This window comes from Gobio gobio (assembly GCF_949357685.1).
Source record: "Gobio gobio genome assembly, chromosome: 8".
Lineage (NCBI taxonomy): Eukaryota > Metazoa > Chordata > Actinopteri > Cypriniformes > Gobionidae > Gobio > Gobio gobio.
Genome location: NC_137114.1, coordinates 45,927,928 through 45,949,957, shown reverse-complemented (window position 1 = coordinate 45,949,957; position 22,030 = coordinate 45,927,928). Strand labels below are relative to the sequence as shown.

General features: G+C 37.0%; 2 protein-coding genes across 4 annotated transcripts in view; both read left to right on the top strand.

Moving 5' to 3' along the window:
• The first annotated feature begins 376 nt into the window (after positions 1-376).
• On the top strand, positions 377-16,023 carry serpine2 (serpin peptidase inhibitor, clade E (nexin, plasminogen activator inhibitor type 1), member 2). The gene is made up of 9 exons (XM_079823403.1): positions 377-504; positions 4,410-4,690; positions 5,922-6,149; positions 7,684-7,881; positions 9,584-9,782; positions 11,327-11,424; positions 15,171-15,257; positions 15,352-15,435; positions 15,531-16,023. Exons 2-9 carry the CDS (start codon positions 4,435-4,437, stop codon positions 15,566-15,568), a joined length of 1,188 nt encoding a protein of 395 aa, XP_079679529.1. The 5' UTR covers positions 377-504; positions 4,410-4,434; the 3' UTR covers positions 15,569-16,023.
• A 1,684-nt stretch (positions 16,024-17,707) lies between these two features.
• Positions 17,708-22,030, top strand: part of wdfy1 (WD repeat and FYVE domain containing 1) — a 28,623-nt gene continuing 24,300 nt past the window's right edge. For all 3 annotated transcript variants that reach the window (XR_013816950.1, XR_013816951.1, XM_079822679.1), the window contains exons 1-2: positions 17,708-17,897; positions 21,831-21,898. Coding sequence is in view for 1 of the 3 variants with exons in the window: in XM_079822679.1 (XP_079678805.1) it covers positions 17,761-17,897; positions 21,831-21,898 (205 nt within the window). In the remaining 2 variants the exon portion in view is untranslated. The remainder of the gene's footprint in view (positions 17,898-21,830; positions 21,899-22,030) is intronic.

Below are 22,030 nucleotides of genomic sequence, written 5' to 3'. Positions count from 1 at the left end.
TTTATTACGGACAGATGCACTTTTATGGACTTCCAAAATGACCCAACAGTCACTGCCATTAAAGCTTGGAAGAGACCGGACATTTTTAATATAACTCCGATTTTATTAGTCTGTAGGAAGAATCTCAAATACACCTAGATGACTTTAGGGTGGGTAAAACATGGGATAATGTTCATTTTTGGCTGAACTAACCCTTTAAGGGTTTTTTTTGTGCCCCTTCATCGAAATCTACCACAGCAACGGCTTTTCTCATGAATATTAAGTAGGTAACGGAACATTCTACAGCCGTTGGTAGTGCGTATTTGCGTCAACAATAGACGTCAGGGTTTCCTAATTAATATTCAGAATGTGTTTACCATATTTATGAGAGGGCGGAGCCCGGCGCTCAGGACAGAAAGAAATAAACGGAGGCGCGGCAGCGAGCGCGAGGAAGAAACACGGACGCTTGCGGAAAGACACGCGCTCTCTACCTGCGTATCTAAAGAATTAGACGTGCTTGTCAAGGTTAGTGAAGCATATTATGTTAATATCGCATCTTATTTTTCATCTCATAGTCTCCTTAGTCTATTTCAGGCTTTAGTCACAGCTGCTTTAATTCTTAGATGTCTGTTATCGGTGGTTTTAATAGGTTTTAGGATACTACAAACATACAGAGACTTGTGTTTTGGAGTTGTTGACTTTGAGTTTCAGACCCCCGCCTCTTTTTGTGCTCAGACTGAGTTTTAAAGCCTATAATTAAACACACTTGCCGTTGCTGCTATAAAAAGTTTATCGCGGTCATCGGAAAATAACGCTTTAACTCGTGCAGAAAACAGCGTTCAACTGTCATCAGATGAATATCAGACCAGTTAAACTGACATTACAAACTGCTAACACAAGTCTTACAAGTTAGTCGTGTTTTCTTCTTCTTTAAGACTGTTCATAACTGTAATAAGTAAGCCTACATAAAAAATGTATTGGTTTAATTTGATACTGAAAGCACTGATACCCTAAATAACCCAAATGCTAGTTTGTCATGCAAAAAAAGAGACAAGTCTTAAGTTAATATAATGGCTATTGTTATGCATTTGGCCCCTGATCAGATCATAAGAGCAAATCAGAAGGTTTAATTGTTTTAGGACTAACATCAGGCCAATAATAAACTAGTCTTACAAGTTAGTCATCTGTTCTGTATCTCCTTTAAACCTTTGGTGATTGATTGGTTTTCAATCTGAAAAGACTGGTAGTTGGTTATTAAAACTCAGTTTATTGACTGTGCCTCTCTGGAGCCAGATTAGATCTGTTTAGCTAATATTAGATGAGATAAGATCTGTTTAACTGCCTTAAGGCTAGCTGTTTTAACTACATCCGTTATTTCTCGAAGGTTTATGAAGGTGTGTGTGGTAAAGATGTTTTTAGTGCGCAGTAAAACGGTCATAATATTTGTCAGGATTGATAGTTGCGCCCAAAAGACTCACAGTCGTGAAATGCACTAATGAATGATTTATCACAACAGTCTGTTGGCAAAATATGTCAGTAGAGTTATGATGTTGCAATGTGGTATGAAGTCAACTGTAAGCAGTCACATTTTTCTGTTGCTTTATTAATTACAGCATTAAATCACCAGGGTTATTTTCTGCAGGCTGATGGTCCTGATTGTACACACACACACACACACACACACGTCTGGTTCACTATCTTTGTGGGGACTCTCCATTGACGTAATGTTTTTTATACTGTACAAACTGTATATTCTGTCCCCTCACTCTTAAAAATGCTGGGTTAAAAACAACCCAAGTTGGGTTGAAAATGGACAAACCCAGCGATTGGGTTGTTTTAAGCAAACCTTTTTAGAGTGCTTACACTAACCCTACCCATCACACACAACTTTCCTCATGGGGACCTCAATTTATGAGTCCCCATCGAGTGTCCCCATGAGTCTTGTGTGCATTTAGGCTGAAGTCCCCACGGGGATAGAAAAACATGAGCACACACAGACACACACACACACACACACACACACACACACACACACACACACACACACACACACACACACACACACACACACACACACACACACACACACACACACTCTCACTATCCTTAATCAAATAAATTCCTGAGCCGCAGGCCTGTGTGACGGGAAATAGAATAGCTCAGGAGTGTGTGAGTGTGTGTGCAACTCAGATCCAAGATGCCAGAGGATTGTGGAAAAGTGTGTTGATTGGAGCCGTTCTTTATTCAAGAAACGCTTGTGCAAAAAAAAGAAAAAAAAGGTCTGTGTCCCGGAAAATCGTTGTGCTCTGGAGAATAATGATTAGATCGAGTGAAATCTCTGACAGAAGCTGGTATTCGGGTTGAGGTTTGTGTAAATGTTGTGAGTTATCTTGTAAGAAGTAATCGGGTCATTTTATCATTTATTATGATTCTCTGGGTCAGGGCAGACTTTAGGCTGTGGTTGGCTTACAATCATCAACTTATGGTCTTAAATGTGTTACCATCCATATATCCATCCATATATCCATCCATATCCATATCCATCCATGCATCCATCCATATCCATATCCATCCATATATCCATCCATATATCCATCCATATCCATATCCATCCATGCATCCATCCATATCCATATCCATATCCATATCCATCCATATATCCATCCATATATCCATCCATATCCATATCCATCCATGCATCCATCCATATCCATATCCATCCATATATCCATCCATATATCCATCCATATCCATATCCATCCATGCATCCATCCATATCCATATCCATATCCATATCCATCCATATATCCATCCATATATCCATCCATATCCATATCCATCCATGCATCCATCCATATCCATATCATCCATATATCCATCCATATATCCATCCATATCCATATCCATCCATATATCCATCCATATCCATATCCATATCCATCCATATATCCATCCATATCCATATCCATATCCATCCATATATCCATCCATATCCATCCATATATCCATCCATATATCCATCCATATATCCATCCATATATCCATCCATATATCCATCCATATCCATATCCATCCATATATCCATCCATATATCCATCCATATCCATATCCATCCATGCATCCATCCATATCCATATCCATCCATATATCCATCCATATCCATATCCATCCATGCATCCATATCCATATCCATCCCAATCCCCATCCCCGTCCCCATCCCCGTCCCCGTCCCCATCCATATCCATATTGTTGAAGCACCCATTACAGCCTCAAGTATTTTTGAGTATGATGCTACATCTATTTTTGGGCAGTTTCTCCAATTCTTCTTTGCAGGACTTCTTAAGCTCCATCAGGTTCAATGGATGAGCATCGGTGCACAGCCATTTTCAGATCTCTCCTGAGATGTTCAATCGGGTTCAAGTCTGGGCTCTGGCTGGGCCACTCAAGGACATTCACAGAGTTGTCCCGTAGCCACTCCTTTGTTATCTTGGCTGTGTGCTTAAGGTCGTTGTCCTGTTGGAAGATGAACCTTTGCCCCAGTCTGAGGTCCAGAGCACTCTGAAGCAGGTTTTCATCAAGGGTATCTCTATACATTTCTTCATTCATTCTCTCGATCCTGACTAGTCTCCCAGTTCCTGCCGCTGAAAAACATCCCCACAGCATGATGCTGCCACCACCATGCTTCACTGTCGGGATGGTATTGGCCAGGTGATGAGCCGTGCCTGGTTTCCTCCAGACATGACACTCTGTCAGAGTGACCATTGGGTTCTTGGTCACCTCCCTGAATAAGGCCCTTCTCCCCCGATTGCTCAGTTTGGCCGGGTGGCCAACTCTAGGAAGAGTCCTCTTGGTACCAAACTTCTTCCGTTTATGGATGATGGAGGCCACTGTGCTCATTGAGCCCTTCAGTGCTGAAGAAATGTTTCTGTACCCTTCCCCAGATCTGTGCCTCGATACAATCCTGTCTCAGAGGTCTACAGACAATTCCTTGGACTTCATGGCTTGGTTTGTGCTCTGAAATGCACTGTTAACTCTCGGACCTTATGTAGACAGGTGTGTGCCTTTCCAAATCACGTCCAAGCAACTGAATTTACCACAGGTGGACTCCAATCAAGTTGTAGAATCATCTCAAGGATGATCAGTGGAAACAGGAGCACCTGAGCTCAATTTTGAGGGTCATGGCAAAGGCTGTGAAGGCTGATTTTTAATACATTTGCAAAGATTTCAAAACAAACTTCTTTCACTTTGTCATTATGGTGTATTGTTTGAAGAATTTTGAGGGAAATAATTATCTTTCTGTCTGTTAATTTAATAACTTTTGTGTGTAATCCATATGATCCAATGAAGTGTATGAAAACAATGAAACATGTAAGAATAAAAATATAGCATTAGTTTTACTTTATCATCCCATCTGTCTCTCTTTTCTTCAGGTGAGCTGCCTGTGAGTCCCTCACAATGTTTGTCTCACTGCTCCTCTGCGTGTTGGTGGCGGTTTGTTCTCTGAGTGTTTCCGTGTCTCAGTCCTCGTCTTACGGAGAACGAGGCTCTGATCTCGGCCTGCAGGTGTTTTTGCGTGTGGTCCAGGACAAACCCCAGGAGAATGTGGTCATGTCCCCTCACGGCGTGGCCTCCATCCTGGGCATGCTGCTCCCGGGGGCCCACGGGGACACTCGCCGACAGCTAATCACCGGCCTCAAGTACAAGAAGACGGGTGTGTGTTTGCTCTGGTTTCATTCGCATTCCTTAAGCATTACAATTTACTAAAGACACACAGTGAGAAATTATAATTGAAAATGACCTTATTGCATATCGTCGCTGCCCGATGAAACTCACGTATGTCCAAAACGCAAGTGAAAAAAACACTGTATTTCAAAAGCAGTTGAATGTAGCGTTGTCATACTTGGTACGGCATCTTTACATGTAACCATATTCTTGCCAGTGTAATGATATAATCCACATTTGACCAAAATTGAGTTTAAATGGACATACGTGCATATTTTACAGTAACGGTGGTCGATACACGTTCTTCCGATCATTAATTAGAATGGCAAAGTCGCGTTTCAGCAGAGGAATACGTGAGGAATACAGAGGAATACGTGCTGGATATTCTCAGCCTCTGGAAGCGGTGATCGCAGTATGAGTGAGGCATGTTCAATCATGACAGAAGCATTACAGGCTATAATTTGATCAGTTTGACTGAGAAAAAAAAGGCTGAATCTTATCAAAGAGACCGAGTTTATTTACATACTAGCAAGCAAACTAATCTGTGAAGAACTAGATTAGAACTAAACTGTGGAGAGCTTCAATGTCGTACTTTCGGCTATCCAGTGCTGAGCTTCGATGAAACAACTTCACGAGACCAGCGAGACCGGCGAGATGCTTCCACAGGGCGGGAGATACGTGGCGTGATTGACAGCTTTGACACCAAATGGATATACGTGAAAATCAGATGACATGATTTCACAACTTTTCATTGGCCTTTTAGATATGTGACGCATACTGTATACGGAAATGAACCTGGACATTCAATCCGTCGAAAAATCTCAAAATCGGCAAAATGGACATACGTGGTTTTCATCGGACAGCGACGATATGCATTTATAGGAGTTTCCCCATCAGACCACTAAATTTATGGGAGGAGTGTAGTTTTCTGTTGTCAGTTTACTGGTATTTTTGCGCAATTATTCACCGTCCTAAAAAAGCATGTCTTAAATGATTTAGCACCTGACTTGACATCGAATTTGTGCATTGTCAGTAGTAAATCTAGCTGTTAGTGTGTAATTCAGTGCTACAGATGTGAATCGCGCCTCAAATTAAGTAGCATGTTGGGTATCGTAAACTGATTTTGACCTGCTAGACAATAAAATGGGCCATTGAAAATAGCAATTTCAAACCCTGTTATTGATATATAAATTAATTTTGTGTGTCTGTTCTGCTCTTAGGTCCTTATAAGATGTTGCGGAAGTTGCATAAGTCCCTAACGACCAGATCCAACGCTGATATTGTGACGATCGCCAACGCGTTGTTCCCCAATAAGGGCTTCAGCATGAAAGAGAACTTCCTGACATCCAACAAGGAGAACTTCCTGTGCGAGAGTCAAACCATTGACTACAGCGACCCAGAGAAGGCTGCAGAAACCATTAATGAATGGGTGAAGAACAGCACTAAAGGTACACCTCATGGTAACCTCTGACCCCTCTATCTGAAACCCGGACTTCTAGCCTGGATTACTTAAAAAGGATTTTACAATGCAACTTCTCTCGAAATTTGATATTTATCCCTAAACAAGCTCCAAGCCCTGAGATTAGAGCTTTTATTGTTTATTATATTATATTATATTATATTATTTATATTATATTATATTATATTATATTATATTATATTATATTAATTATATTATATTATATTATATTATTTTATATTATTTATATTATTTATATTATTATATTATATTATATTAATTATATTATTATATTAACTATATATATATATATATATATATATATATATATATATATATATATATATATATATATATATATATATATATATATATATATATAATTATAATACATATATTACATTAATATATTGTTAAATTAATGTAATATAATTCCCATTATTTTTTTAAAAAAAGCATTAGAAACACAAATCTGTTGAAATGATAAAGTAGAATTTTTAACTCATAACTTTTTAAATATTCTTATTATTCTTATTTTTTTTTTTATATTTTCCACATTATTTAAAGAAAGCTTTCTTTCATTTGTATGAAGTATAAGTTTATCAATAACTGAAAACCAATATTTTGTTCCAATATACAAACTTTATTTGTTGATTTGTCTTTATTTGTTTGTTTATGTATCAAAACATTTTTATCTTTAATTATCGTAATCTTAAGAACATTTTCCAAGTTATATAACAAAAATAAGGAAAATAATATAAGCTTAATTATTGAAAATTAATTGACTAATTACATAGTAATAACCTCCTTAACTTTATCAATAACTGAAAACCAACATTTAGCAAATTTAATCTGTATCTTAAATTATTAATCTTAAAAACATTTTCCAAGTTATATAACAGAAATTATAAGGAAAATACAAGCTAAATTATTACATAATTACATATTACATAGTAATAACAATTAACTTGATCAATAACTGAACCAACATTTATCAAATAAAAAACTTTATTTATTTATGAGTTAATTTGTGTCTTAAATTATTAATCTTAAAATCATTTCCCAAATTATAAAACAGAAATTGTAAGGAAAATACAATCTAAAGTATTACATAATTACATAATATTACATAGTAATAACAATTAACTTGATCAATAACTGAAAATCAACATTTACCAAATATATTTATTTATTTATTTATTTATAATAATCACACAAATCAGGGTTTTAAACTTTATTTATATGTCCCACATCTTTCCTTTTTTTCCTCCGTTTTAATCAATTTTTTGCAACTCATACAAAATGAACATAAAATATGAAAACAGCTGATGTAATATTTAGTTAGTTAGACCTCCTGATGTTGTCCTTTCAGTGACCATTTGTTGGAAGAAAAAAACACTCTTCCGGCCATATTTAGTACTTTATTTGTGTGAAGTGTAAATGATTAATTCTAATATTAATGTTATATAAATGTATGTAATATTATGTTATATTATATCCTGCTTTGTTTTATTTTTTATCAGGCCATATTCCCAGTCTTGTCAATGCGGATATGTTGGATCCGGCTCTGACTCGTTTGGTGGCTGTAAACTCCATTTATTTCAAAGGCCTGTGGAAGTCCCGTTTCCAAGCCCAGAACACCAAACCCAGAAGCTTCACTGCAGGAGACGGAAACACATACAAAGTGCCCACGATGTCCCAGCTCACTGTCTTGAACGTCGGTGAGATGGTGTGATTTTCTTGCAGGTTGCATCTGCTATTAAACTCACACACACACACACACACACACACACACACAGAACTGAAAGATTTCATGCCACGTGTTTCATGCCATTGTCTGGCTACTTGTGGAACAGTTTTCCAGAGACGGCGATGCAATAAAAACATGACTACTACTTTTTAACTCGCTGGGAACACTGGACTTTACAGGTCCTCATAACCCAGGAGATGGGAATAAAATGGTGCAAAATGTGAATTAATTGAATTCTAATGCAGAAGCCAAGAGCGTCTGGCCATCAGCAGAAGGGTTTAATCCATGAAAACACCAATAAACTTCAGCTCTTTTACTAGTTTTGATATAGAAGCACTTTACAAGCAGAACGAAGTGTTTTACAGACCGTGCGAGAGGACTGCACTTATAAAGTTCACCGGGGTGACTGGGAAATGATCCATCTACTGAAATATAGGTTCATAAATCTAATATTTAACCCTCTGGGGCTCTTCGGTCATTTCTGACACAAATTTTTTAGCTTCATCGGAATGGTCCGAAACTTGGTGACTTTATTGGTACTTGGTATATGAACACACACAAAAATGTGGGGACAGGATCTGAAAAGTCTAAGTGGTCGTAAATAAAATAGTCACACTCAGGGTCTTCGGGTCAAAAATGACCCCCATAGGAAATTAATGGGAAATTGGCAAAAATATGAAAATACAGAGTTTTTTGTGTGCATACAATCTACAAATCAGCCAGGATGCAGAAAAAAAGGACTCAACAGTGAAGGGGTGAATCTCTAAAACATCAAGAGTGCAAAACTCACACACACAAAAACACAATTAGCTTTTGGAATGGCACGCGTTAATTTGTGTGTGCGTGTGTTTTTGTGTGTATAAGTGTGTGTGTGTTTTTTTGTCTGTTTTGCACTCTTGATGTTTTAGAGATTCACCCCTTCACTGTTGAGTCCTTTTTTTCTGCATCCTGGCTGATTTGTAGATTGTTTGCACAAAAAAACTAATTTCTAATTAATTTCCTATGGGGGTCATTTTTGACCCGAAGGTCCTGAGTGTGACTATTTTTTTTTACCACCACTTAGACTTTTCAAATCCTGTCCCCAATTTTTTGGGGTGTTCATATACCAAGTACCAATAAAGTCACCAAGTTTCGGACCATTCCGATGAAGCTACAATGTTTTATAAAGCGCAAGATCCACTATAGTGGTAAAAATGTGCTATTGCGTGATAAAAATGCTCAATGTGTCCACCGGATGGCACCGATCTCATTTAAAAAATTGCTTTCATGAGGCCTAGGCTTGACTCAGCTTTAATAAAAAAATTATATATATATATATATATATGTGTGTGTGTGTGTGTGTGTGTGTGTTTTATTATATTCAATGGGAAAAAATGGGTCATAATTATTGCATAAATATTAATTATTAATCATAAAATTATCTCAAAACCAAAAAAGAAAAAATATTACTGAACAAAAATATATTAAATTGTTTTTACTCAAATCTTTTTTTATCTTAATCCCGCCCTCCGGGTCATTTTTGACCCGAAGGCCCTGAGTGTGACCCATAAATGAAGAACCCCAGAGGGTTAAGATCTATGGTGGTTACGGCCCGAGGTCGTCTTTAATAGTGGAGAGAGAGCGAGTGTGCTGCGTAAAGCCTGATCCATGATTTGTCCTTGTTCTCTCGGCAGGTCAGGCCAGCACTCCAGAGGGTTTGCAGTATACCGTGATCGAGCTGCCCTATCACGGCAATAGCATGAGCATGTTCATTGCGTTGCCGTCAGAAGAGGACACGCCCCTGTCCGCCATCTTGCCCCACATCTCCTCAGCGACCGTCCAAAGCTGGACCAAACAGCTGGCCCAGAGGAGGATGCGCTTCCAGATGCCGAAGTGAGACGCCTGTCGACGGCGCTATTTTATTGTTATGCTATAATCTTGACTTTTATTTGACTTTTTGTCACAATTAAGACTTAGGGCCAGATTTACTAACAGCTTGCGCCAGCACAAACCCTCTCTTGGCGTTAAAAAACTACTGTCAGGATTTACTAAAGACACGCGGTGAAGAATTAGCGCTGAAAAGGAGCAGGCAGGGTTATTTTTGAGGCTGACCTTATTCATATGCATTTGTAGGAGTTTCCCTTTCAGACGCAACATTTATGGGAGGAGAGTATTTAAATGAATCATGTGAGGTGATTTACTAAGGTTTGCGCTCGTCAATTTACTGGTGTTTGTGCCCTTATTTACAGTCCAATAAAAGCCTGTCTTAAACCAGACGCTAACTGGTAGATTGTGCAGGTCATTATGGAAATGATCCGGGCGTGTCTGTGTTCATTAATTTACTCGTCGTCAGTAGATCATGCGCAGAACTGTCCACTCCCTTCAGCGCTGTCTTATTCTCTCACGATAATTTGCCCTGTTTAGTAAATCTGGCCCTTCATATGTCATCATTTTGACTGTCATAGTTGACTATTTATCTCATAATTATGACTTAGTATGTCATTTTGACTCATAATTTTGATTTGTTTTAATCATCATTTTGACTTTCATAATTGACTTCATTTATGACTTAGGATGTCCTCATTTTGACTTTTCATGCTATAATCTTAAATTTTATCTCATAATTGTGACTTTTTATTCATAATTTTTACTTTTTATCAATTGTGACAACATAGTTTTGGCTTTTTATGCTATAATCTTGAATTTTCTCATAATTTTGATTTAGTATTTCATGATTTTGACTTTGTGCTATAATCTTGAATTTGATCTTTTTATCATAATTTATCTCTTTATCAAACTTTATCATAATTTTGACTTAGTACTTAGACTTTATCTCATAATTAAGACTTAGTATGTCATCATTTGACTTTTAATGATATAATCTTGATTTATCATAATTTTGATTTTTATCATAATTGCCTTAATGCTATAATCTTGAATTTTATCTCATAATTTTGATTGATAATTTTGACTTTTATCTCATAGTTTTGACTTTTATCTCATAATTATGACTTTATCTCATAATTATGACTTTATCTCATTATTATGACTTAGCATGTCATCATTTTGACTTTTTATGCTATAATACTTTTATCCTAATTTTGACTATGAGAGTTATGAAGTTAAAAATCAAAGTTATGACAGCATCATTGTTTTTAATTTATGCTATAATCTTGACTTTTATCCTAATTTTGACTTTTTATCTCATAATTATGTTTTAGTATCTCATAATTATGACCGTTTTATCTATTATATGTATTTTGTTTTATTTTATTTTATTTCAGCTTTATTTAAATGTCCAAACACAATTTTTTTTTAAGTTTTAGTTTAGGTTAACAATAGAAGCACTAGTATGATCTGCACTGAATGTGACATTCTTTGTGGACTCATCTTTTGCAGCACTGACGGTTTGTGTCTTTCTCTTCTTCTTCGAGTAGATTCACAGCCGAGCAAGAGGTGGATTTGGAGGCTCCTCTCACGGCGATGGGAATCAAAGACCTCTTCAGTCAGAACAAAGCTGATTTCAGACACCTGAGTGAGTGACAGCTGTCAGTCATGCACCGCATGAGCTCATCTTCTGTGCCTGTGTTTGTGCTTGAACTAATGATATGGTTGGTTGTTGACTGTGAACTTGGGCCGCATGAATCACGTCTCTCAGCGGAGTGTGAAAATGAGTCAGAGTGACTGTGTTAGCGCGTCCCATCATCCAGAGACGCCCCCAGCGCCAGATGATCTCTGAAGAGACTATTCTCCTCAAAGCCTTTGCTTTATTACCATAATTCATGCTGTTAAACCACAAACTTTAACCTGAATTGCTGTGAGCAGTGAATCACTGTGCCTTTTTTATCTTTAGTCTACAAAGAAAAGTTAAAAAGGGCAAAGCTTAAAGTCATAGTTCACCCAGAAATGAAATCTATCATCATTTACTCACACACATGTTATTATGTCTTCAATGTAACACAAAAGGAGATTTTTTCACCCATACAAAAACAGGCTGTCGTGCTCCAAATAGGATCATAAATGATCATAAAAGCTCTTTTTTGAGCTTGACAGGCACTTTGAAATATTATTGTTTGGACTGTAGAGGAAAGCCATGCAGGTTTGTGAACATGAGTAAATGATGACGTTTCTTTGACGGCATTATTCTTTCTATTCTTTTCTATTCTATTCTATTTCTATTCTTTCTAGCCCTTTCTATTCTTAAACCTTGATTTTTGGTGTTCAGAAATGCCAACGGTTTTTTTAATGGAAGTTAATTTCTGCCGCATAACAGAAGTCGCGCTTTGATAAATCATTATTATGACAAAAAGTATGAGATATTAAGTCATTATTATGACAGTAGAATTCTTCCCATAATATTGACCTTTTGTCATAATTTTATTCTCACAAGCCCTATTCGGACGCTAATTGTTTCTCACATGGAAGTCCATAAATATAAATGTGCATGCTTGGTATAATAAGAATAAATGCATATTTAATTTAATAATAGGACAATAATATCCTAATTATTATTTAATTATTTAAATCTGTTTAAAAATAGGAAGATATAAAGACGCACATTATAGTTCAAATGGTTTTCTGTCTTGTGCACCACATGGAAATGAGCCGAAATAAGTGAATACAGCCTCTTATTTACATGAGGTAAACATAATACTGCCCTGTAAAAAATGAATCATGGGTCTTGTAATTTTCACAAAATAAATTGGGTATATTTTCTTAATAAAACTGTGGCTCAGTGTTGTATAGAAAATATTTACTAAAATTTCACCAATGAAACCAAGAGATACATTTCAAATTTTTTTTAAGGAAATTTAAACAATTTTGAGGCTTGAATTGAGGAACCGATTAAGCTGATAAAATTAGGGGAAAAAAGACTACCTATTTATTTATTTTTTAGTAAAATATCCAAAAACCACTAGGCTAGTGTTATATATTTTGTTCAGTTGAGTACTTGCAATATCCTAAATGTTTCTAACTATTTGTAAATCGTGAGAAATTGCTATTTTACCCAAGGAACCGGGACGTGTGAGGGAGTCGACTGTCAATTGCGTCATATCTGCGTTCCCCTCAGTTTCCGTTTTTATTTTACAGAAACGCTTTAAGGCCCTTTCACACCGGACGCGTAACGAAAAAGCGAAGCGGAAAAAGTGAATATTTTGTGTGCGAATATTTAAAAAAAGCGAATATTTTGTAAATAAAAGCGAATATTTCGTGTAAACATTTAAGTGCCACAGTCGTACTGACGGAAACACATTCACTTTCTATAGTCGCGGACACAATTAGGTTAGAAAAAAATCAACGTATTGATTATAATATCGTAATCTGTAGCCTATAGTGGGCAAACACAGCTACAGCTGTAAACACAACTACAGCTGTAATCTCGTGAGAAATGCGATACCTGGCAAATGTTGATTGAATGGCTAGTGACATCAACTGGACATTTCGTCACCTTTGTTTCCTTGTATGTGATTGGTTTAAGCCTTTTCTGTCACTGCGAGTGTTAAAAAAAATCGGCATCGTAACGGAAAAAATAAACGTTGTTTTTTCGCCGCAGCACATTCACGTTCGGTGTGGAAGCTCTCATTACACAAACAGCTGATCAAAAAATAAAACCATTGCGCAAATTATTCGCACGTCAAAATCGCGTCCAGTGTGAAAGGACCTTTACTCTCACTGCAGTGTGAACAAGTGTCATAGCAGCCGCCGAGAGAACGCACAGAGTAACGTCATTAACATCATTGTCAACACACTCAGATGTGTCTAATCTGATAAACAGAGCTGCGTTACCTCATACTCATGACCGGAGAAGCGGAAGTGGCGCCGGCGACTGTCATAATAAAAGTCCCGCGGCTCGCGAGGCACTCAGACGTGGCGTCATCAAACTACGCCTTTGTTTTGAACAGGCGACCTCTAGTGGACGGAAAAGTTACATAGTGCACCTTTAAGGGAATTAGCTAAATTGTCCAGTTTTATTTAGAGACACCATTGTTAGTAAATAGAGAGTTAATATTGAAATTAAGTGTTATTTTATGTGTTTTTGAGTGAAGGGAAACATCTGTTAATGTTTAATGTTCAGTTATGTTTGACATTTGAAAGAGTTTCTGTTATGTTGAAGTTTTTTAACACAACCGTTACGATTGTGCAGAAGAGTAGAGCTTATGGTTAGGTTGTGGATAACTCCATGTATACTAATATTAAATATCAAATATAAACAGGTCATTTTCATTCACTCTAATTTATACAGAATTTATTCAGGTAGATTCCATTTAAAAACAAGCCTTAAAAACTTATGATGTGTAATATTGTTACCATCATTTTTTTTTTAAAGTAAATAGCACATACATTTTTTTACAGTGCTTGGTTATTTTAACATATATAATTGCTGCCGTAAAAACGGCCCATTTCAAATGTTAACGTGCTTTTCTTCTTTTTATTTTGAGCGCTGATGAAATATATTGCTCTTGTAAATACTTACCAGGATTTCGGTAATAAAAGTCTAGATCTTTAAAATGCATCCAAATGACAGCGAAGCGCAACCGTACGGTGCTCTACAGTGGACAAAAAGGATATAAACAGGGAATTTTGAAGTGATATATTCTTGAAAACACATTCGGATGGTAATTAAATGACCACACGACCTTGGTGTTTGTCAGAAAACAGTAGGTTGGGGATTTTTACACGGGTGGTGGGAGAAAAACACTGACATTTTGGATTCGGACGGCAATAAAATCACTGACTAGCCCCTGGAAACTATTGCCGTCTGAATTGGGAAATGTCAAATGTAACTTAATAAAACTGTCTTAATATTTGGCTTTTGTTCTCATAATTCTCACTTAGCATCTCATAATTTCTACGTTTTATGTCATAATTGACATGATTTACTAAAGCATGATTTTTTTTCGTGTGTGGTGGAAAAGTGCTTCCATACAGTGTTTCAAAGAACCAAGCTGGAAAATGTCAGAAATGGACAAATATAAATGCATACTAAAGTATACAAGAAGATTAACATCAGCTCGAAGAAGGAAGGAGGAGGTTTTGCGCGCATTGTAGGCCAAGCTGGAGCTGCGGTCTGAAGTGTTTAGTGCTGTTGCCCCTGTGTGGCCGTCTGATGCAATGACATGACTGTCTTCTGCTGGATGGATGGATGAAATTGCACGTCTGCTCTATTAGCCGAATACATGTATGATAATGAACAGTAATGAATGTTATTGCGGTGCAACATCATGAAGGGTTTGATGGTTATTGTGTTAAGTGTAGTCTGAATGTTTGTGTGTGTGACAGGTTCGGAGTTTGTTTACGTGTCCAAAGCCCTTCAGAAAGCCAAGATAGAGGTCAATGAGGATGGAACCAAAGCCTCTGCTTCCACAAGTAAGATCCTGGGTAATAAATGCTCTTAAAGTCAGATCACTGGACGTCCCGTCTGTGCTCATGGTCCTGGTGTGCGTGTTCTCTCTCATTTCAGCTGCAATCTTGCACGCCCGATCTTCTCCGCCTTGGATGGCTGTGGACAGACCGTTCCTGTTTCTCATCAGACACAATCCTACAGGTACACACACACACACACACACACACACATAGCTCACATACATTGTATTTCATAATTATGAATCTGTAATATTAAAATGTCCGTTTTCCTCTCAGGAACCATTCTTTTTGCTGGCCAGATCAACAAACCTTGAGCCAGAGATCAGAGGGGGTTCTTCCTGTACGTCTCATCAGTGACACACACACACACACACACACACACACACACACACACACACACACACACACACACACACAGATATATAAACGTTTATCCTGGACTGCGTGTTCTGTACCCATTCAGTTTCTCAAGTCTTTTTACCCCCAATTCTTTTTATTACTTTGTCTTTGTATTGCATTTCTGTTTTCTTTATATTATTGGGGAATATTTTATAAGATTTTATACATGGTTTATAATGTGTGTCTAATGCAAACTGTCTCACAACATGTGTGCAACCTAAATGCTGTTTTTTGTTCTTAATAGTGTCAATTTATTTGTCATATTAATGATACTTTTCCCATGCATTGAGTCATATATTTGATTAAATACGGTACTTAAACTGGTTCACTTTTTACAACATGTATTGTTTATTTAATAAAGTACACTCAATTTACTTGTTTTGTTGCTTTTGTAGTTTTATTTATTATGCTTGATTAACACTGATATACTGTATAATACCAATACTGGATCATATTAATGGCAAGACAAGTTCACTTATAGGCTATTTCATGCATAATGGTAATTCAAAGTGAATTAAAAATTTAAAAAAGTAATAAAAAGGTTCAGAACAAATACAAAATTATATTTATATTATAATATATTACATTTATACTATGTTATATTTATACAAATGTTAGGCTAAATATTTTCACAATTACGTATAAGTATCTCAAAAATAATATAAATACCGTAACCTTTAATATAATAATTTCACATTCATGTAATGCACAATGTAAAATATGAATCCCTTGAAAAAGTAAAGTAAGGGATTACTCTTAATTTTTCTGTTATTTAATTACAGTTACTTCTGGTGTAATTGCATTAAATATTGTATAGACCGATATAAAACAAACAACAGTGGATTAAACATCAAAATTTAATGTTAAAAGTTATGTTTTTAATGCAACATTCTCATTTTACACACTTCAAGAATAATTTATGCAAGTGTATATTGTTTATTTGTTAGAAATACAAGAGCAGTTTCATGTCTATCCTTGTATTGTTCAACACTTGGGCAATAAGTAATCCAAAAGTAATTGGTAATAAGTAATTCAACACTTTGTAGAGAGCGTAATCAGTAGAGTAATCGAATTACTGTAGTAGCTAGTAATTAATTACTTCACCCAACATTGATATTCATAAAGTGCATTGATATATTAATATGAATAGCCTACTTATGAATAATTATTATTATTTAATTATATATTAATATAAAAAGGAAAGGAAAAAAATCACTGGCATCTCATGACTGAATAACGTTTGAAACGTAATCGAATAAAAATGTATCTATTTTTAATTTTATATAAAATTTTACATTTGGTTACTTTATTCAATGTCTCTACCTGAAATCTGTTACTGTTTTAAAAATGCATAGTGTCATAACTGACTCTGGCTGGTAAAAATATTAAAGGGATAGTTCACCTAAATGAAAATTACCCCATGATTTACTCACCCTCAAGTCATCCTAGGTGTATGACTTATTTTATTAATATAGTTACATTAAAAAATGTCCTGGCTCTTCCAAGCTTCCAGTTAACGGAAGGCGGTCCGGCGGAAACTATATATTTTTACTTTATAATATGTTAAATATGGATATTTTTCTTACAAAACTTATTTAACTTTATTAACCCCCTGGAGCCGTGTTGAGTATTGTTTTAATGGATGGATGCACTTTTTTGGGGCTTCAAATTTTGGGCTGCCATTCACTCCCATTATAAAGCTTGGAAGAGCCAGGACATTTATTTATATATCTCCGATTGTATTCGTCTGAAAGAAAACAATTAATATACACATAGGATGGCTTGTGGGTGAGTAAATCATGGGTAACGTAATTTTAATTTTTGGGTGAACTATCCCTGTATTTAATATATTTATCAAATGTTCTTAAATCAAAATGTTTGTTTTAGCCACTGGTTATATAAAATGCATTAATAATGCATTGTACACGATGTTAAAAATCATACAGAATAGTTTGGAAGTAAACCTCGGTGTTTGTGTTTTTAACGGACGCGTTTATACGGAGCGTTACGGTATCTCGCGCTGTCGCCGTTGAACTTCCTCAACGCTCAGCTGACTCGCGAGGAGGAGGAATCACACCACACGGAGGGAATCGAGAGGAAAACAGCCATGGCGGCGGAGATCCACTCGAGGCCTCAGAGCTCCAGACCCGTCCTGTTAAACAAGATCGAGGGCCACAGCGACAGCGTGAACACGGCCGTGCTGATCCCGAAGGAGGATGGGGTTATTACGGTCAGCGAGGACAGGTACGCGCGCCAGTCTAAACGGCTTCACAGTACATGACAACGCTGTTTTGTTAATCTGTTTATTTGTTTAACAACATGCGTGATTATTCTCGTACAAGAATTACTATGGCGGTGCCACGGTACATGGTAATACCATGGTAACGTTACTAAAGGACCACCATAGGGTACTTCCATGATACATGTCCAAAACATGGCACTGTTTTGAACTGAAGCACTTCAACTTTACAAGCTAGGTTGTTGCTTGAAAACTTCAGATTTGAAGATGAATTATGAATTACCATGAAGTAGGATAAACGTACAGTTATTGATACTACAGCAAAACTGTGTTAAAAGTGTGTGTTGGCCACAACTGTCATAATGTGAACACAAGTCAAAAGATGTGAATGATTCTTAAAGCTTATCACAGTGTTTGAAGATATGATTTTACACGAACAATAATTGTAGTACATGGACGCATTTCTGCAAGATAAGAAAAAATGCTTTTGTAATTCATAAAAAGTCGTATTTTCATCTCATAAATATGACTTGGTATTACGTCTTTTTATGTGTCTTTTGGAATTAAATCAAGTCTGAGATGCTATTACAGACCAAAATACTATCTATTATTTATTTTCTACTATGGATTATTGTAATATACTATATATTATTGTACTTGCACTATTATTTGAAGAACAGCCTATATTAATGTATGATCTTGGCATGTTAGGTGGTTACCATGGTAATTTGGACACGTTTTGCTTGTTTACATAGATGTTGTGCTCCATTTTATGTATTTTTGTATAATATATGTGTTGTTCATATGGTTTTTATGAGAAAAAATTGCTGGAAAACACAATTTAAACGTGGTTAGCGGGTCTTTGAGCATGACCAGGCTGGTTAAAGCTGCACTATGCACCTCCGCTAGAGGTCGGTCCTATTCAAAACAACGGCGTAGTTTGATGACGCCACGTTTGAGCGCAGAATCTTGGGACATGTGGTCTTCACCTCACAGCCGGTGGGAAAGAATCGGGATAGGACTCGGGCAGAAATCATGTTCATGGATGTGATTATTAACATTACTGTGGTATGAAGCAGAGCAGGACTGAGTGTTGTGGAGCTGAGCAAGGCCGGGAGATTGTTAATGAGATGAACGCGACACATGCCTCGCGAGCCGCGGGACTTTTATTATGACAGTCGCCGGCACCACTTCCACTTTCCGGTCATGAGTATGAGGTAACGCAGCTCTGTTTATCATATTAGACACATCTGAGTGTGTTGAAAATGATGTTGACGTTACTCTGTGTTCTCTCGTCGCATGTTTCCATCTCTGCCGTCTCATATGAGGACATGAACGCACGAACGTCATCTCCAGAGTCACTGAGAGTCACTTTATGAGCATTTTACCGTTTCATTTGAGAAAAACGACCGTCATAAACACACAGAAACTCAAAGGTCTTCACGGCAACCCATCAAAATAAAAGTTTGGTTTAACTTCACAAATATATTACAGTTGTACAGCATAATTTAGATACGTCTCAGTGTAATAATAATAGTACTAACACTGATGTTGTAATAATAATAATAAATTATCAAAACTCTATTTTTTTAAGTAATAAATTAAAATTTTTCTTCATGTTTTAATTTTAACCATATAAAGCTCAGTTGTGCAGCTTTGTTTGACAAAAAAAAGTGTAATTAAATTAAAAGATAAATGAATCTTCATTTGATTACCAGAAAATACATAACTCATCATTTGTGGGAAATCTTTTCATAGAAATAAAAAATAAAAAAAATAATAATATTGTTAACCTAGTAGCCTACTATTTACTAGTAAATACAAATACTAGTTACAGTATACAAACGAATTTCAGGTACCGGTTAAAATGTGAACGGTTCCCAACCCTAACGCAGATATGACGCCACAGGCGACTCTCTCACATGTCCCAGTTCCTTGGGTAAAATAGCATTTTCTCACGATTTACAAATAGTTGGAAACATTTGGGATATTGTAAGTGCTCAACTGAACAAAATATTTAACACTGGCCTAGTGGTTTTTGGATATTTTACTGCAAAAATGTTACATAGTGCACCTTTAAGAAAGCCTTTTGTGATAGTGTTACAGGGTTTTTTTGGATATTTAAGCAGTTTTTTTTCCAGCAGTGACGTTGGTTCAGTTCCTCTCAGGATGAACACACCACTGTTTGCTTTGTTTCTGCAAGAATTGAAATCATATCTGATGTCGTCATGCATTTCAACTGACTCGTGTTTCAAAAGAACGACATCCGTTTAAAATGGGATTCAAATCAACAGCATGTGTTTCCAGACACGGATTATCCGTTATGTGTTCAGAGCAGTTTAAAGATCAAATCTTATTTGTGCTGGTGGAATCATTGATGCTGTTGTGAATGAACCGGCTTCTCTCGCAGGGACTGAATGTTTTCATCTCTGAATTTTTTTTGCATTTGAAGCATCTGGCCCGGCGAAACCGTGTTAGTGGAGAGACATGTGTGATCATGTCCTGATGATTGCCTACAATATTTGCCATATGAGAGCAGGTGCGCAAACATATGATACGCTCGAGGTTTTAGGAGGAACTGAAACTAAATGAACTGAGAGTTCGGCTGCTCCCGGGACACGTGCGTGTTTCTGTGCATGACCGTCACACTGTAGCGGGTTATTTTTGTTTTTTATATTCTATTATATTTATTGCTGTCAAATAGATTAATCACAATAAATCACATCTTACCTGAAAGTTATATATTTATATATACACACCGATCGGGCATAACATTTATTCCTAATATTGTGTTGGTCCTTTTGCTGCCAAAACAGGCCTGACCCGTCGAGGCATGGACTCCACTAGACCCCTGAAGAAGGTGTGCTGTGGTATCTGGCACCAAGATGTTAGCAGCAGATCCTTTAAGTCCTGTAAGTTGCGAGGTGGGGCCTCCATGGATCGGACTTGTTTGTTCAGCACATCCCACAGATGCTCGGTTGGATTGAGATCTGGGGAATTTGGAGGCCAAGCCAACCAGACCAGGCCTCCTTCTTCCATTGCTCCGTGGTCCAGTTCTGATGCTCATGTGCCAGTTCGCGCTTTCGGCGGTGGACAGGGGTCAGCATGGGCACCCTGACTGGTCTGCGGCTGTTCCGCCCCATACACAACAAACTGTGATGCTCTGTGTATTCTGACGCCTTTCTATCAGAACCAGCATTAACTTCTGGAGCAGTTTGAGCTCCAGTATCTCATCTGTTTGGGTCAGCCTTCGCTCCCCTCATGCATCAATGAGCCTTGGCCGCCCATGACCCTGTGGCCGGTTCTCCACTGTTCCTTCCTTGGAGCACTTTTGATAGAGACTGACCACTGCAGACCGGGAACAGCCCACAAGAGCTGCAGTTTTGGAGATGCTCTGACCCAGTCGACTAGCCGTCACAATTTGGCCCTTGCCAAACTCGCTCAAATCCTTACGCTTGCCCATTTCTCCTCCTTCCTAACTGTTCACTCGTTGTCTAAAAAGTATCCCACCCACTAACAGGTGCCGTGATGAAGAGATAATCAGTGTTATTCACTTCACCTGTCAAATATTACACGTATACACACACACACACACACACACATCAGGCATAGCATTATGACCACTGACAGGTGATGTGAATAACACTGATTATCTCTTCATCACAACATGAAGGGAAGTAAATTATGCAAAAATGTTTTTTATACAAATATGCACATCTGCCCTGACTACAAGTGTATTAAAAAAAAACATTTTAGCAATTTTTTTTATTTCCCCTCATGTTGTTCCAGACAAATACATTTATTTGGGTTATATGGTATTGCATGTTATGCTATGTATGTTATATATATATAATATATATATTTGGAAGGTGTTGTCTATATTCTTATATGGTATTGCATGTTTTATTTGAATGTCTTGTTGTTTATGTATATTTCAGGACGATTCGAGTTTGGCTGAAGCGAGACAGTGGACAGTACTGGCCCAGCATCTACCACACTGTGTCCTGTGAGTATCATTTCAACCAAAATAGAAAGTCCTGTCATCATTGACTTACTCTTGAGTTGCGCATGTTTAGCGTAATGTTCACGCCTGTACTTTTCTATACAATGAAAGAGAACGGAATCTCAAATATGGTGA